At 35.4% G+C, this 18,384-nt stretch overlaps 1 protein-coding gene across 2 annotated transcripts in view; it reads right to left on the bottom strand.

The window, feature by feature from the left end:
* LOC110453077 (solute carrier family 12 member 3-like) overlaps positions 1-18,384 on the bottom strand; it is a 63,320-nt gene that overhangs the window by 29,320 nt on the left and 15,616 nt on the right. For both annotated transcript variants that reach the window (XM_021501905.1, XM_021501906.1), the window contains exons 4-7: positions 6,180-6,319; positions 4,606-4,716; positions 2,540-2,651; positions 965-1,092 (exon numbers count right to left, since the gene is read on the bottom strand). In XM_021501905.1, the coding sequence (XP_021357580.1) occupies positions 965-1,092; positions 2,540-2,651; positions 4,606-4,716; positions 6,180-6,319 (491 nt within the window). The remainder of the gene's footprint in view (positions 1-964; positions 1,093-2,539; positions 2,652-4,605; positions 4,717-6,179; positions 6,320-18,384) is intronic.

Genomic DNA, 18,384 nt, shown 5'->3' with positions numbered 1-18,384 from the left:
AGGGCAGGGGCATAGCGTGATGAAAGGGGTGTGGTATAGCGTGATGGAAGGGGTGTGACATAGCATGAAGGAAGGGGTGTGGCATAGCGTGATAAAAGGGGTGTGGCATAGCGTGATGGAAGGGGTGTGGCATAGCGTGATGGAAGGGGTGTGGCATAGCGTGATGGAAGGGGTGTGGCATAGCGTGATGGAAGGGGTGTGGCATAGCGTGATGGAAGGGGTGTGGCATAGCGTGATGGAAGGGGTGTGGCATAGCGTGATGGAAGGGGTGTGGCAAAAACTGCAAAAAACTTTCAAGACTGAGGTGCAGATATGTAAGGATATGTTCCATTAACAATTCATTTTGTTTTGTAATTTGTTTCTTTGGTTACTGGAAATCTGTTAACATGGAAATATACAGGTGGAATTAGAGAAAGATCCTACCAGTACTCTCAAGAGAAATAGCGCTTAAACACTAACTCTCAAAATTTAAGACGTCCACCTGTTGGCGAAATATCCCTGAATTGAGCAAGATATCTAAAGCTCTTTCTGAGAAAAATAGCTAACAATATTTAACTCCCAAATTCCAAATGGTGACCTGTAAGCCATTTTGGTTTATACACAACTTGGGACCAAGATAAACCAACATCTGTTGGCTGGCAATTTTGGCTTTTCTGATCAGTCAAAAACTTCAATATACACAGCTAGAGACCATAAAGTACAAACATGTGAAATTTGAGAAATATCCTTCCAGTACTCCTGAGAAATAGCATCAACAGAACTTGTTAAAGAGCACACTGACCACAGACAAAAGGCAATTTCAACAGCTTACAGCAAATGATGGATGGCTAAAAATGTGAAAGGCGGACAGTTGAATGAATAGGACTGCCTATTTTATAAAGAAATTGTTCTCAATGCTAGAAAACTTCAATTCTAATAATACATATATAGATTATCTAGTAACTGTGATCCTTTAGACTCTCACCTTTAAATCACCTGAGATATTAGCTCCAGCTAAAATACCCGTAGCAGCTGGGAAAAATACAGCAAAAACTGAGAAAAAGTTTTCTCCATCAGTATATTTTGGTCCTAAATTCTCCACAAAAAGTTTACCTGAAAAAAAAAATCAATTTGTTTTTGATAACAAATATTTTGTATTTCACTTTTACCAATGTGTCATCAATGTAAGTATTCTTATGTGGCTTCGTGTCAAAACTTACTGAAGATTACAAATATTTCATGTAAAATTTGCAATTCTAGTATTAAATGAAATAAGTACATAAATTTGTAAAATTAAGAGCAAAATATAGGTGGTCTACAATATTTAGTTTTCAGGATCTCATTAGAAACATTTGTAAATTTTGTACAAGTTTGGAGTCGATCACTTCTAAGGTTCTGGAGAAGATGTTAAAAATGCTGAATTGTTAAAAGATGACAACAGGCGAAGACAAATAGCATTAGCTCAAACATTCAATTAGGTGAAATTGAAAGACATACGAAGATGGATGAGAAATCAAAGATCAATTTTGTTTGGCCTAAATAAGTCCAACTTGTCATAGAAACCAGTGTTTTGGGGCCGAACAATCATGTCAGATACCACAGGATATCAATAGATTTCTGATTTTGTTTAATGTCTGATTCCACTGTTCTCTGTAGTAAGAGTTGAATAATAGTTCTATTACTTCTAGCTAGCTAGCAAAACAAATGATCCAATATCTGTCACAAAGTATGGTTTTAGAAATTCTAGGCAACACTTTGTGATCATTTGTTGTAATACTCTGGATGGACTGTAATTATGACAGTTGTGATTGTATTGGCAGTGTGATCCATTTTTGGCAACCATTAAAAATCAAACCAAATTATGCAATAAAAACTGGATATATTACATGAAATCACATTACCTGGGTATCTATTTACTAGTGTATAGTTAGCCAGCCTGATCAGCTAATAAGATGTTAATGCAGACTTTATCTCATATTTTTTTTTTTTATAAATGCATTAAAATTCTGAACAAGAGTGTTACAGAGAGAACGTCACATGTCATGAACATGTATTATCCATTAAGACACTTTGTATAATGTTAAGTGAATGAACGAGCAAGATAATGGATATGCACATCTACATATGATGAACCTTCACTATGCCAAGTTACAAAATCCAACAAACGGTTAAGGAGGATTTGCACTTCAAAACATTTCTGGAGCAGAAATTAAAGTTTCAAGGGCCCGAACTTCAGGAAAAATAGTAAAATTACAAAAATTGTTCCTTTCTTCATGCACATCTACATAAAATGTTCTTTTGTCAAGTTACAAAAAAGAATTTAACAAATAGTTGAGGAGGAGTTGAGCTTAAGAGGTTCATGAACAGACAGAGACAGAGTGATTCCTATCCAAACTTCATTCGTGGGGAAATGAGGGTTTGTGGGTATAATAATATTTAATTTGATCATTGAAAGTAACACTTGATTAAGCTAATCAGGATTTACAAACCTGAGCCTGGATGGCAGATTTGCTGACAATTTATCAGCAATTCTAAAATACTTTACATAAAATTGTCTTACCTTTATAACCAACAATCCCTTTAGAAATTTGTTCTGGAGTTGATGGTATAAATGTTCCTATCATAAAATTAGCTATAGCAACTAACAAAAGCCCTAACAAAATCAGCTGGGCCTGAAATAGAGAAGCAAACACATTTTAATCAACTATGCAGATTTTTTAAACAAAAACTCGGAAAAAAACAAACACTACCCTTTTCTAGCTTTAAACAAAACAATCAAGCACTAGCAGCTGTCAGACAAGACAGAAAAAGAGGCCCAGAGGGCCTGTATCGCTCATCTGGATATCTAAGCAATCATGGTAAAATGTTCTTCAAAGAAGATCCAAGGGATAGGGCCAACAGTTTCGAAGTTATGACCCAGGGGTTACGTCTCCAAGGGTGGGACAGACCCTGGAGCCATCCTGGAAGCATTTGTGCATTCGTCTCTTTATACTCAGCAATTGTATATATGGTAATAGGGTGGGGATCTCAACTGTTTACAAGTTGTGACTCAGAAACTAGGTCCCTAGGGGTGTGGGCAGATCCAAGGGTCAATGCTAATATCATAATTGAGTTCGTCCCTTTATGCCTAGCAATTGTATATTTAGTTTTGGGGTGGGGATCTCAACTGTTTCAAAGTTATGGCCAAGGGACTTAGTCTCCAGGGTGGGCCTGACCCCCAGGGCCATCCTGGAAGCATATGTGCATTCATATCTTTACACTCAAAACTTGTATGCATGGTTATAGGGTGGGGATATCAACCATTTCAAAGTTATAAACTATTTTTGGCCCCACCCCTTACCCGGCAGGGGGAGGGGGTCAGCATGTCCATTTGGACAATTTTTAATCCCCACCACCTAGGGATGCTTCTAACAAAACATAGTTGATATTTATCAGAGAAGTCACTTATAGCAAAATAGCCAAATTACCAAATCACCCCTCGGCCCCTTGGGGAGTCAGTTCCACCATTTGTACAATTTTGAATCCCTACCACCTAGGGATGCTACCAGTCAAATATGGTTTAAATCCATTGCTGGACCAGAGAAGAAGTCGCCAAATAACCCTTTTTGGCCCCACCCCTCAGCCCCTCCATTTGTACAATTTTGAATCCGTACTACCTAGGGACGCTTCCAGTCGAATTTGGTTAAATTACAATCAGTGGTTTAGAAAAAGTCGTTTGAATCAATAATAATTGACACATTGACGTACGACAGACGATGGACCCCACGGTATGGCATAAGCTCGTCTGGTCATTCGGACCAGTTGAGCTAAAGATAATACTGTCATACCATTCTAGCGTCAAGCTGTTTTGCAATTTTCCTGATTTACAATAATTTGAGCAGAAACAAAATTCCAAAATATCTTGATTAAGATGATGTAAACTTATGCAGTGACCCTTTGATCCTGTATGTGAATATGATAACCTTCGACCCTGTACATATAATATGACATCAGTCTTTGGCCCTGTATGTGAATATGATAACCTTTGACCATGTACATATAATATGACATCGTCCTTGGCCCTGTATATGAATTTGATAACCTTTGACCCTATAATATGACATCGTCCTTGGCCCTGTATATGAATTTGATAACCTTTGACCCTGAACATGAATATGACATCAGTCTTTGACCCTGTATATATATTTGACCCTGTATATAAATATAACCTTTGACCCTGTATATAAATATGATAACCTTTGACCCTGAACATGAATATGACATCAGTCTTTGACCCTGTATATATATTTGACCCTGTATATAAATATAACCTTTGACCCTGTATATAAATATGATAACCTTTGACCCTGAACATGAATATGACATCAGTCTTTGACCCTGTATATATATTTGACCCTGTATATAAATATAACCTTTGACCCTGTATATAAATATGATAACCTTTGACCCTGAACATGAATATGACATCAGTCTTTGACCCTGTATATATATTTGACCCTGTATATAAATATAACCTTTGACCCTTTATATAAATATGATAACCTTTGACCCTGAACATGAATATGACATCAGTCTTTGACCCTGTATATGATAACCTTTGACCATGTACATGAAGAAGACACATACCCTGGCCTCCCACTCCATTCCTATAATGGCTATAAACAGCAAAAAGGTAATGGTCAACACCCCAATGATACGGATGTCGTTTACTTCGTCAACCATCAGGGCGTTGTGTACCTACATCAACAGAAAAAACGGAAAATCAATAAACAAATCTTACGATTTGCTAATCAAATAAATTCCAGACGACTGACATAAAACACTTCTATGGGATTCTTCTATTTTCCATTAGTTTAAGGTTTCCCTTGAGCTAGTAGTTCAATTTGCACCAAAACAGATTTCAGTTCGAGTTAGTTTTATAGAAAGAGTTACCTAGTCTGTGTTTGGTATAGAAAACAACCTAAAATGAAATAGCTGTCCTTCCTGTTAATGAACAACTTTTATTTCCGTTGAAATCTAGGTATGTGTAAATTGCTTTTTTTAGTGCAACATTGGAATATCCCAGATTTATTTTCTTGTCATTTTTTTTATATCCAAAATAATGTGTGGATTCTGCATATTATCCTGTAATCTAGATTGATCCTCAGATCTCATTTGAAAAGCAACTATATACTTTTATATATATATGCAAAGATGTTATCTATTCATTTTTGACAAAACAGCAAAAGTGGCCCATCATTTTTCATCACCATTAATAGTTCCTGTACACAATCAGTCGCATGTGAAGTTTTGTTGTTGTTTTTGAGGTTATCACATTTAACTTGACAATGCTTACACATGTAATAGTTAAAATGTTATTATCATAACTGTTGCAGTAGCATCTGTTGTCACAAATTGTAGAATAGAACTCGTGTCATAATGCTGTGATAAGCCGTACTATACCACAGAGTTAGGTAGTAGCTGAGGGATCATAATGGACACTGAAGTGCAATACAAACTGATTTATGTACAAGGGATAGTGGCAATGATATCAGTGAGACTTGTTTAATGTTATCCTGGCTATATAAGATATTTCATTGGATTTGTAATCTCAGCTGACCACAGATGACACCTGTGACAACAAGTATTTTACAGCAATTTATTTCCAACCTATTGTCATAGCACCAGAATGATTCAATACAGCTCCTATAAATATCAGCCTTGTTCAAATGTCATATTATGTAAGCCTTTCTTGTCAGTGCATGCATGGGAGATCTTTATTATCAAATAACAATATCTGTATATAATAATAGACCTGTTTTCTATATCTATCTTAATCTCATGAGACGTAAGTCTTACATCATTTTGCCATTTTGGTCCACCTTTGTTACCATGCGGTAAGTTTACTACTGTATCAAGCTGATGTGCATGAACACTTCATTCCACTAACTTGATAATACAGACTGACATTCCACTTTGTAGTGATATAACATTTTGGTGACAGTTCGATGACAATACAACAAGATTTTACATGCTATATCTCATTGTATTATAAACAGCCGGTGTTTTCCTTGGATTATCTATCTTGTGAAATTGTGTTGACTTTAAAAAAGCCAATCCATAAGAATTAAGATTACATATAGTATTTATTATTACATTTTAATGAATCTTTTAGGCTGAACCGACTCTTGAGAAGAAATTAACATGGTTGTGAGGGTTACCTTGAGGATGTCTCGGACAGTTTCTGAGAAGCCCACTACATACATTGCTACAGCAACGGCATTGGCTACAGAAAACACCAAGCCTATGGCCCCCCCAAACTCTGGTCCCAGACTCCGGGATATCATAAAATAGGCACCACCTGTGGGTATAAAAACACACATGTTAAGGCAATCTTAGCAATATTTTCAATGCAGAAAAAACTAGAAATGTAAGACAATGGCTAATTAATATTAATAATAGGCATAAATATCATCAAAATAGCAAATTATTTAAATCTTATTACAAAATTTGGCTAAAATTTCACAAAAGGGGATAACTTCCATAAAAATACTAGATTTAAAAATATGGGCAGAACAACTCCAGAGTGTTGTGATGATGGGGCTTCACAAAATCAGGATGATGACTGTAGGATGATGTATGTAATAAGTGGGCATGGGTACACAACTTAAGTGTGCTGACAACATCAGTGGAGTTCCAAGAAAAATGTAGTAGGAATTATTTGGACAATACAGACAGACGAATGAAAAGACAATCTCATTCCAGTATCCAAACCCCTACTCTTCTCCATGCCTGCTTCTTCAAAATCTTAACGGTATGAACACCACAATAACTGATTATATCAGATTTCAATTAAACATTTACTTGACATGTCAGTGACATAGCTTTAAGCAATGTTATATCTATACAAACCACGGAAAGCATTGTTAGACCAATTACAATTAGTTGGTATAATGCAATAGATCTGACAATTTAATTGTCTGAACATTGACTTGTTTTAGAATTTAGGTCCCACTCCAACAATAACAGTGATATCATTAGCCAATAACGGGGGTCTCCTACAATTTCTTTAGCTCACATGATATGGATATAAATGAAATTTATGAGTAAATACAAACAAATATATTACAAGTTGGGAAAAAACAAACACCACATTTTAAAGTTCTAAATTATACCATGGTTAATTTAATTACACAGTTGTTTTTTCTAGAATAATAAAACAAAATGATCCTGAGCTTACCAGGAAATACTCCTGCCACAGGAAATTTGTTTTTAAGATTCAAGTAACCTTTGACCTTGACAACAGAGACCTACAATTGTGTGTACACATGGTAATTAAAGCAACATTCCTTCAGGTCCTAGTTCACAAATAAACAGGAAGTTTCAACAGAAACTTTTGAACTATACAAAAGTTACAATCCAGACAAGCATCAGTTATTTGACTTTTGAACTTTCTGCTATGACCTTAGACCCTGACGTGATTGTAAAATGTTTGACACATCATCTTGCCGTAATACTCATATTTGAAGTAGGTTTCATCACATTTTCTTCAGCAATTCAGTATAATAATAAAATAATATAATATACAACATTTGATATAGCAACCTATCTAGCTAACATAAGCCACTCTAAAGTGCTTTACAGTACATATCTATACAATTCATACAATGAGCATATACTTTAATTAATACAACTTTTGAGGAATATATTCCAATTATCTGACCTTGGCCTATTTTCTGTGACACTGATATATATATACAAATCTGTGTATGGTATGGGAACCAATGTCTTCAAAATTCAAATTCATGAATAACAGTTTTTAGTACTAACCGTAATGGTCAATACAAGCATGGCAGTAGTGACTTTTGACCTCTTGCTGTGTGTTTCACCTTGAGGTAATGGATACATAGAGATGATGGAGACTATTTAACTCATTCACCCCTGAAATTTCATAGTGAACTATTCCACCCTTTGAATTGGAAGAGTTCAAATGTGTTTCAGGGGTGAATAAGTTAACATATATACAAATGACTCTTCATGTGCTTGAAAAAGGACAATAACATTTGACCATTGGCATATGACCTTTTGGGGGGTGGGGGGGTGGTATACAATGTAATTGAGTTGTTTCCTAACCCTTTCAAGATCCCCTCTAATTGTCTAGGATTCTAGAATCACTACATCCTCCATTACAAGAGCGAGCAGATGGCATGAGGAGGTTTGTTAGTTACTGTAGAATGTTGGGTTTCGTGTATTGATCGAGATCTCTGGATCAATTTTGTGTTACAACATGGAGGAGCACTTCCCAGGACAGAAGGACAAGCTTCAGATAAACATGAATATATACAAGTACCCTTCCATCCAAAAATAACATCACAAATGAGGGAACCCCTACTTTACTTAAATTTCAACTATTTTAAAAGCCTCTTGATCATAATTTACAGGAGAGATGAAAGTATAATATATTAAGTGTCAAAAAAACAGATTGTATAAAACTAATTCTACTGTAATCAATAGGTCACCCCATTAATTCTTTACATTATAAGCTATACAATTTAGACCTCTGCTATATCTATACAAGTGTTATACATGATAATGACCAGAGCACATTGAGCTTATGCTATTATTATTTTTCATTTAAGTTTCCTGTTCTCCTTTCCTGTATTGTAAATAAAACTGTTTATCGGACCTCTGGTTAACCATTCCCCTGTTATGGTGTGTGGGCATGGAACGTGCCAAAATCTTGTATCACTACATCACTACATCAATACCAGCCTTTATAACAGAAAGCCCTAATATGGTAATATCAGCCCTAATAATGAAACTTGTGATCAGGTCAGAGTGATGTCAAAGCTGTCTTTATGACTAGCCTTTAAATTGATATTCTTGTTTTAATTTCCGGGACTAACCTAGCAATTTAATGTCGGTGGCATTTGATAATTATATTTTATTGAACATCTGGTACATTTTGGATTTTATTTTATCTGATTGAAAAAAAAGTTCTAACACATTTATCAAATAGTATAACATCATTTTGGGCACAGACAAGATCTGGTTAGTTTTGTTTTCACCCTCCTTTTCCCAGATAGTATGCTTTACCTAGTCAGATGACACTTTGGTAAATAAATATTCAAGGGATATTATTCAGGATTTACAATTTTATTTCATCAGATATATTCAGATACAAGTGATTATTTTTTTGTTTCTTTCAAGTGTAGGATTTAGAAATAAGCCACAGATCAGACTCTTAATAAAGATCTACCTCTGGTAAGTTTAAACCTTATTCCACCTGCACACACACGTCCGTATAAGAACATGCCTTTAAAGTACTGGTAAGCTAAGATCACTGACTGATTGTTTTTCTGTATTGGTTTCATGCTGTACATGTGCCAGCCTTTTGGGAAGGAAACATGACGAAAATGATGACTTTATGCCCAAACCCAGACAGCTATTAACATTTATTACCATTCTCAGTGCCTACATTATGTTTCCCCTGACATATTTACCATTAAATACTTGTAACAATATACTAGGGAGACAATTACAACAGGCATCGGTAAAACCTCATACGCATACACATGTATCATAATATAGCACTATTTCAGGTGTATCAATGTCACACAATCTAGTTTAGTCATCATGATCAAGGCATTCTTACACTGACATCAGTCATCTGTGTAGCTATGGATTAGGTCCAATATACAGCAACTATTTCAAAAAATATGATTTTCATCTAAGCATACAGTATTACCTAGTAATATTCCTGAACCTGTATATATGTACCACATATATAAGGCATTGACAGCATTGGAATGCCTCAGCAGCTCAGGGAGGCAAAGGTTTGACCTCCAACTTTGGGGGTCTCGACAAAATTGTGTTCACATTATTTATTTTGGGGTAGCTCTTGGTAAAATTATTGATTGTACACATTTTAATTTAGTTAATTAAAGAAATACTTTTTGGACGTTGCCAATGTATTCTATTACAAAATACATGGAAATGTACTTAATAATAACAAACAAAGAGTCTATACATATATATATTACATATAACTACATAATACATTGTTTTGCAATTGTCATTGACTACATGTTGTTGTTACCTGCCGTCTCGCTGTCTATACAGGACACTTTTCTACGCTAATGCAAAAGATTTCACACACCTGATACAAACTAAAAACTCACAGAAATGTATTCAATGATCGCTCAGGAATTTTGAATCTTACATGTTGACAAAATTTATCTGAACTTAAAAGAAATCCTGTTACGGTAACTTGCAAGTGAGCAAATAAAGCGCAATCGTTTACAAAAAGTGTGTTTGATGTCTGTCCTAATTATGTGGTACAAGGTATTTAATGTCTTATGGTAAAATCCACCTTCGGCCTCGTGCAATATAACATATGGTCAGCTGCCAGCCAAATATTTAGACTATATATCATGGGAAGGCATTAAGTAGCTGTATTATATTCAACAGTGTACCTGTACGACACATTGATACTTGTTCGTGTTTTTAAACTTTAAAAAAAGAAAATCAGTAACAAAGAACCTGAAATTACAAAGGACAACAATGCTTCCCTGGGCTATCATAAGTTATGGCATCAAGTTGCCCAACACTCAAGAACATCCATTGGAAGATATGTTTATTTAACCCTAAGTGCTTCAGGTAAACTGCTATTTGGTTATTCTTTACATTGTATATTTGTGTAAAGTACATTAGTTGATTAATGTTTATGTCTTGACAAAAATTTTTGCCAGGTATGGATCCTTACCCAAGATCAATAAGACGACATCCACCACTAATAGGGTGATGATCCAAGGTCTTACGAAATTTTATAATGAACTATTCCAACCCTTGAATGGGAAGAGTTCAAATGCGTCTTCAGGGGTGAATGAGTTAATAAAAAGCTCACTGAAAGAGGTAGTGGCCAATCAATACTGTATATAGTGATCAGAGGACACCACTCCACACAGATGGGAAGGGTTAAGTGGCTTATCAGTCCTTATCAGAAGTGACAATTAACATACTGCCTCATTCTTCTGTAGTGTGGCTTAGTGTTATACAACAACACAAATTATACTCTGAGAGGATTTCTTCCAACTAATAGTGTTACAATTAGGATGTCAGCCAGCTGATTAGATTCCCATCCTATTATGGAACCAGATGTAGAATCCTCCAGTTCCTAAACACTGAACTGGATCTAGATGATTCAGAAAAAGACTGGATTTGGATTAAGAAATTGAGCCAATCAGACTGAATGCATAAATATTGAATTTTTAATTCTCTAGAGACTTACGTAGAAAAGGGGACTTAATTACGGAGACCATGGCCAAGCGAAATTGCAAGTATTATGTAAGACTGTGCAGGGATGAAGTGGGAACAGACTGCTATGTCTTTTGGTTTGTCTGATTACACAAGACTGGATCAATAAACAATGGCAATACATCTAAACACCAGATGATCTCCGCTAATCAAGTTTAGCTCTATTAGTCTCATCCTTTCTTCCAATGGCAATGAAGCAATCTGTGGATCCCAGTACTGAACAATCTTAAAGTGCATCCACAGTTCTGTTAAACACCAAGCACAGACATCTAAAATTCAATTCAATTTACATAAAAAATGACTGCCTTCAGTATTAACCAACAGAGTAGTTTATTAAGCTCCATAGAATCCGACAAATGATTTCTTAAAATTGTCTGGAACAATTTCATTTTGTCCATGTTTTCATTGACTTGGACTGACACAAGGCAATTTTGACTTTCAAACTGAAAAGATGGATCAGAAAATTACAGGCCCCAAGTACAGTAATTGTATAGATAATAGCAGCATTTTATTAATGACCCCATCTATACTGCTTATCCAGGTGTATTTACCCGGTAGTAAATGTGGAAGGGGAAGTGCTCTCTGGTGATGGTAGAAGTCTGCAGTAAAGGTCTGCTGGCCTGGCATGCTAACCTTGATACATGTATATATATAAATCAATACCAACGCGGCATTGAATGCACCATTCAAGTGTTACACCACCATATAGAACTCAAATTAATTGAGATACTGTGGAATAAAATGCTTACAATTTCCCCTCAGGGACTACATTATTTGATCTGGGGTTTGCTAATATGGGCCTTTCAGAATTATCACACTTTCTTTCCGTCATAAATGATTCAAGTCTGTTAATGTACCAGTTTAGATGACTTATCTGACAGGAGTTTGGCCCAGAGCGAGCTACAGACCCAGACTCCATGCTTCTGTATATTTCCCTTTGGTTTTTAACACTGATAGATTATGATTGATTGCTAACTGAATGTCTCTGGCTTGAAGGTTTATTTGCCTGCTATTATTTTAAATGTGTGAATGTACTTGTAACCTTAAGCTTATCCATCATGTAAACATTTGTAATACAGCTCCAAGGTCATACAGGTGCAATTTCTGTAATTTGGGTATAAGTAGACTATAGCAAAGTTGGGGTTGTTGGCCTGACAGACATTTACAAATCAATAGCCACTGCAGCATGTCTCGTATCAGCAGGTATGTGATTATCCAGTAAGCAATCAGCCTAACACCACACTTCTGTGCATTAGTACAGTCCGACAAGATTACAGTCCTCAGTCTATATATCTGCTGGGATAGCACTAGCCTGCTGTAGTATTGTTCGAAGCAAATTAGACTCTTGTGTCAAATATTTTCGGTTCCCTGCAACTCTATAGCTTCAATTTGATGCGGGGACAGCTTCAACATGAAACGATTCCTGTAAAGTGGCAGCAATGAAGCAGCACAGCTGATAAGAGTATACATGCAAAGATAATTCAAATATATAACCTGCAGCCAACTTAATCAAATAAACGTGTATGCCTGTAGGAACAGCACTGATTGAAGCCCATATGAATGACAAGGGAGTTATTATTGTCCATAAACCAAATATTAGAAAAAGATCATGTGACTTTACACCTACACTTACATGAAAAGCAATCTGAAGCATCCACTTCTCATTACTTCTCAATAACAAAATAAACATATGTACCAAATATTTCAAATTATCACAAACACGGCAATTATTGTAACCCAAAATTTCATTTTAGTAACAGATCCTGTTACATTTGACCTATTGACCTCAATAGCAATCCCAAGCAATAGAACTAAGAAGTTAAATTATATTGTTTATATCTTGAAACCAAATCATGACAGATTGGACAGACTTGAAATACAGTGATACAGACAGACAGCACATCAACAGTATATCTTCCCAACATTTAAATAATTATGTTTCTAAATTTTCTAAAATGAAATCAAAATACATTAAATCCATGCTTAAACAATTACTTCAGACCTATTTTTTATATTGGTCTCTTTCATGATCCCACAACAAGATTGATTTTTATTGAGAGAAAAGTCTCCAATACTTTTCAAACAAACTTATAAAGAAAGAACCCCGTTTGTTTGAAGAAGCCAATGGTGCCTTACATATAATACATTGGACTTTTTATATACCTACCTGACATACATTACAAGGGTTATATATAGGTGTCGGTGACAAGGCACAAAGGGTTCTTATGGTAAGGTAACCAGAGGTCATACAAACCTATACTACTGGGGTAAAATACTGTTAACAACTCACCATATAAAACATGCACCTCTTTGATCTGTTCTCAGGCTGGCCATTTATAACTGAAGTTATCTGAGGAACATGAAACTCGATCCTGACTTCATACCCATTTTTATATACATGTATGTATACATAGAAAATGAAATTTAATGATTTTATACCATAGTAGCTTTGAAGTATCTGGATCAAAAGACACATGTTATAAATATTCTCTGTGATCCTGAAATTGTCTTTCTTTGTGTTTTCTTTCGTGCTGTTTTAATAAACAGTTCTGGCAGTGGTTGATGAAAACCCTTTGAAGTCAAAATCAGCATTGTTTGTGACAGTGTTCGCATGTTGTTTCTATCAAACTGCTTTTAAAAAAAATTGTTAAAAAACTTTTTGTTCAATTTAAATAAGATAGAAACTGGTCAGGACAGCACATTATGATATTTGTCAAAAATTTACAACATGACTACCATTGGAGAGATTGAATATGTACCAGTCCCCAGGGCCCCCAGTGTGGGATAGCTTCATCACAATTTCACAGCTCAAACCATTTACAAATGTGTTACCATTTTTATCTCAAGCAAATCATCCCAAGATAATAAGAATCCCTTGAAGAAGGAAATCACAGAAAAATATGTATGCAAAACATTTCAAGTTTTTCAGTCATGTAATGCATGTCTCCTGTCTCAATAGCCAATCAGAAATGGGGGATGCAATATGGGCTTTAGTGGCTGTACCGTCACAAGTTAGATGCTACTGTTGACGTATAGCAGAGGCCTAGGCTATAAAACAGCTACTTACTCCTGTTATAGTGTTTATATTATTTCACATCCACATTTTACAGTATACAGGCTTCATGGTTTTATGCCTGTAAAACCATCAAGGTTTTGCAGACGTAAATCCATGAAGATTGTGATCAACCAATGAAATTCCTTGTCTTTAAATGTCAATCACCAAAAAAAAGAATTAATGATGTACCCTGCCTTCACAACGATTCAGAAGATTAGTTTTATGCATGCAAGACCATGAAGTTTTGCAGACATAAAACCATAAAGATTGTGACTAACCAATGTAATTCGTTGTTAATCACAAAAACAATTGAATTAAGGATGCACCCTGTCTTCACAACCAATTAGAAGATTGTCTCCCATTCAACAGCTAACCAGAATTGAGGATGTCTCCTAGCTCAGCAGAATTACTGTTAGGGGAGGCAAGCTAACAATGTCCTATGTCTCATCACATCATCACCAGTTTGGTGACTTACACTAAATCTGATGATCAACTGACATCACAGATCATACAAATAATTAATTTTCATTAAATTAAACAGAAATATAAACAGCCGATGAAAGTCCCAAGATAACATGTAAGTTTCTTTTCATTTCCTGATTTTTGTTAATATTACTAGTGACTTTGATCTTGCATTCAGTTAAAATTAATCCTTAATATTCATTGTATGAAACTTGATTAAATTGAAGAAATGAGGTCACTAGAAAGACCTTTGACTTGACATAGGCACCTTGAAACAAACTCATCCGAATTTTCTCACACTATTGGATAAAACTTTTTTTCACGAAATTAAGTTGCTTTAGCAATGACACTTGATCGGTTTATCATTTTTCATACACAGTGACCTTGGTTGATGGCCTTGACCTCTGAACCTGAAATATGAATTCATTACAGGTATTCTCACACCTGACATTTGCACAAGTTTGATCAAATTACATGAAGAAATTACATTGTAAGTCCCTAGATTGATGACGCTGAACTGGATAATGACATTCTTAAAATAACAAGTTTGATTAAAATCTGTTATGAAATCAAATTGCTAGTGCGATATATGACTCAATTGATTATGATTTTTTATAAATATAGCTTTGATTTTAGCAACAGGAACTCATCTAAGTAATTATCATTAATTCTTGACATTTGTATGTTATAGCCTTTAACTTACAATCTCAAAATAGGATTATGGAAACCCTTGTCATTATTCTCTACAAAGTTTCCGTACCCTTGGCTTCCTTTCCTTACAACAGCCAGAGTCACATTATTTACCACAGCTATATTCTCACCTTGTTGAATTCGTCATCTCGTTAGAGCCAAACAAATGAAGAAAACAAGAATTCCACGGAAGTGGATGTGTCGCCTGCGCAGGAAGCTGGGAGATTGTGCTTAGCACTGCATGAAGTTTGAGTTTGATCGCCCAAAGGAACTCAAGTTATCGCACGAAAACAGATTTTCTATTTATAGTAAGTGACCTTGACCTTTGACGTTCGGACCTGAAAAGCAATCCCAAGCGAGCACTTTTGGTAAGGAAGCACTGCATGAAGTTTGAGTTTGATCGCCCAAAGGAACTCAAGTTATCGCACGAAAACAGATTTTCTATTTATAGTAAGTGACCTTGACCTTTGACGTTCGGACCTGAAAAGCAATCCCAAGCGAGCACTTTTGGTAAGGAAGCACTGCATGAAGTTTGAGTTTGATCGGCCCAAGGAAACTCAAGTTATCGCATGAAAACCTCTGTGCGGACGCCGCCGCCGACATAGCAATACCTATGTGTCACCAGCTTTTCGCAGGCGACACAAAAAAACAGGGCAAGTATTTCCTGTTTTACTTTATCATTTACAGGTGATTTAACAGCATACATAAAGTAACAGCTGCTAAACTTATACAGGTACCAATACTTTCACCTGTAAGTCAGAAACTGGTAACACTGCCTATACATCTACATCTCAATTATATTGATTGAATACAGTTTTTTTTAATAAAGCTGATAACTTTACTTTACACAAAATCAAAATATGGACCAGTTTTGTGAATCTGCAGTAAGCTTTTGCATTCATGCAAATTGCATTACAATTTTTTTCTGATCAAAATTTCAATCTATGTAGTAGTCTACACAAGAAATTGCCAAATCAAAATGTCTACCTTGAAGTACAGTAGCAGCCCTCAGTATATACAGGTATGTCATTTGACACTACAACCCTAGGAAACAGCTTACACAAGACATTCTATGTCAACATTCACTGATGTAGCTTACTGGGAAAATTACAAAACAACTGAAAAAAGGCAATTAGCATTTTAGCTCATAAAATCCAATATTAGAAACATAAGCCCTGAAGGTATATTTACACAAATCTATAGGAATAATGAATGATCATTCAAATCATAGCTATGGTAAGCTATAATCAGTTTACATATTATATGGATTCACATCTATAATTATATTACCTTCTAATCTACACTGTTTTACTGTGGTTTTGTAAAAAGCACCTGTTTGCAAGTTAATTGGTACACTGTACCAGATCATTTGGCACGGAAATTCAATTAAGGTAAGACTTCAGTAAACAAGGCCACTCTAGGAAAGACATTAAACTCAGCCAGATCCAGATACAGTGTACATAACGTCTAAACATTAAGCTTAAACAGGAACGCTTTTCAGGTGTGGAAAAGGTGTACGTATACTGTAAACTCAGTCTTTTTAAAAACTATTTTCAAAATAAAAGAAATGTTCATATAAAATAAACCATATCCTAAACGCAACACTAATTCAAAATAGAATACGACATGCTTTCAACTACTGGGATTTGATTGGATGTTGGTAGACGAAGGAACTGCTGCCTCTATATCCACACCAATATAATGAGAAATATATAATAATTTAATCTTTAAGAACATGTATGATCATACTTCATCTCCATTTTTTTTTCTCAAATTCAATTACTATCTGTGATGAAATATGATGTTTATGGAGACTTTAGCAGACACCAACTATCATTTGAGTAAATTTAAAGCTGTTCTCCATGATATCAATGACAATGCTGCAGAACTACACAAACTAAAGCCTTGCTAGCCAACGGTTTTTGTATACAGTACGTATGGTAGAGTCTCAGCAATCCCATATATATATACATGATGCAATTCCAGTGAAAATGAGTTTCAATTTCATTGTTCAGTGATTGCAAGTTGCTTGTCCATCTACCTTAGCTGTATATGAAATATAAAATATATTTATTCTACATTTTTTATTTTCCATTTCCTAACTCGATCTCCACCCAGTAGATTTGATCCCTGTATCTGCACTGCACTACCAGTCTTGATATTTGTTTTGGTTATACTTTTCTGTGACATTAGCTGGAACAAAAACTAAAAACTCCCTAAAACAGCCTACAACCCTAATTGTGTGAGAATATAGAAGAAATATCATAAAATTGACAAGACAAGAGGCCCATGGGCCTTAACGGTCACCTGAGTCTATAGTATTTATTTATTTAAATATGTACCAATTTGAGTAAAAAATAGTATAATGTTAACTTAACTTTGTCAGGACCATGAGCTGATCATTCCTAGACCAATTTTAAGTGAGATCGGCCTATTAGAACTTAGTAGCAAAATAGCAGCCATGGCAGCCAAATTGTATTTCTGATTGACCCGAAAAATAACAACACTTTGTCAGGACCATGATTCGATCATTCCTACAAAGTTTCAGTTCAATCGGCCAAGTAGATCTTTACTTTAAGTTTGAAATAGTTTACCAAAATGGCAGCTGTGGTGGCCATATTGGATTTCTGATCGACCTGAAAAATAACAACACTTTGTCAGGACCATGAGTCAATCATTCCTACAAAGTTTCAGTTCAATCGGCCTAGCAGAACTTGACTTTAAGTTTGAAATATGTTTTCAAAATGGTGGCCGTGGCGGCCATATTGGATTTATGATTGACCTGAAAAATAACAACACTTTGTCAGGACCATGAGTCGATCATTCCTACAAACTTTAAGTTCAATCGGTCCAGCAGAACTTGACTTTAAGTTTGAAATAGGTTTTCAAAATGGCGGCCGTGG

The sequence above is a fragment of the Mizuhopecten yessoensis genome, unplaced genomic scaffold (genome assembly GCF_002113885.1).
Source record: "Mizuhopecten yessoensis strain PY_sf001 unplaced genomic scaffold, ASM211388v2 scaffold7087, whole genome shotgun sequence".
In the NCBI taxonomy this organism is placed as follows: Eukaryota; Metazoa; Mollusca; class Bivalvia; order Pectinida; family Pectinidae; genus Mizuhopecten; species Mizuhopecten yessoensis.
This window is presented reverse-complemented; position numbering and strand designations above follow the sequence as displayed.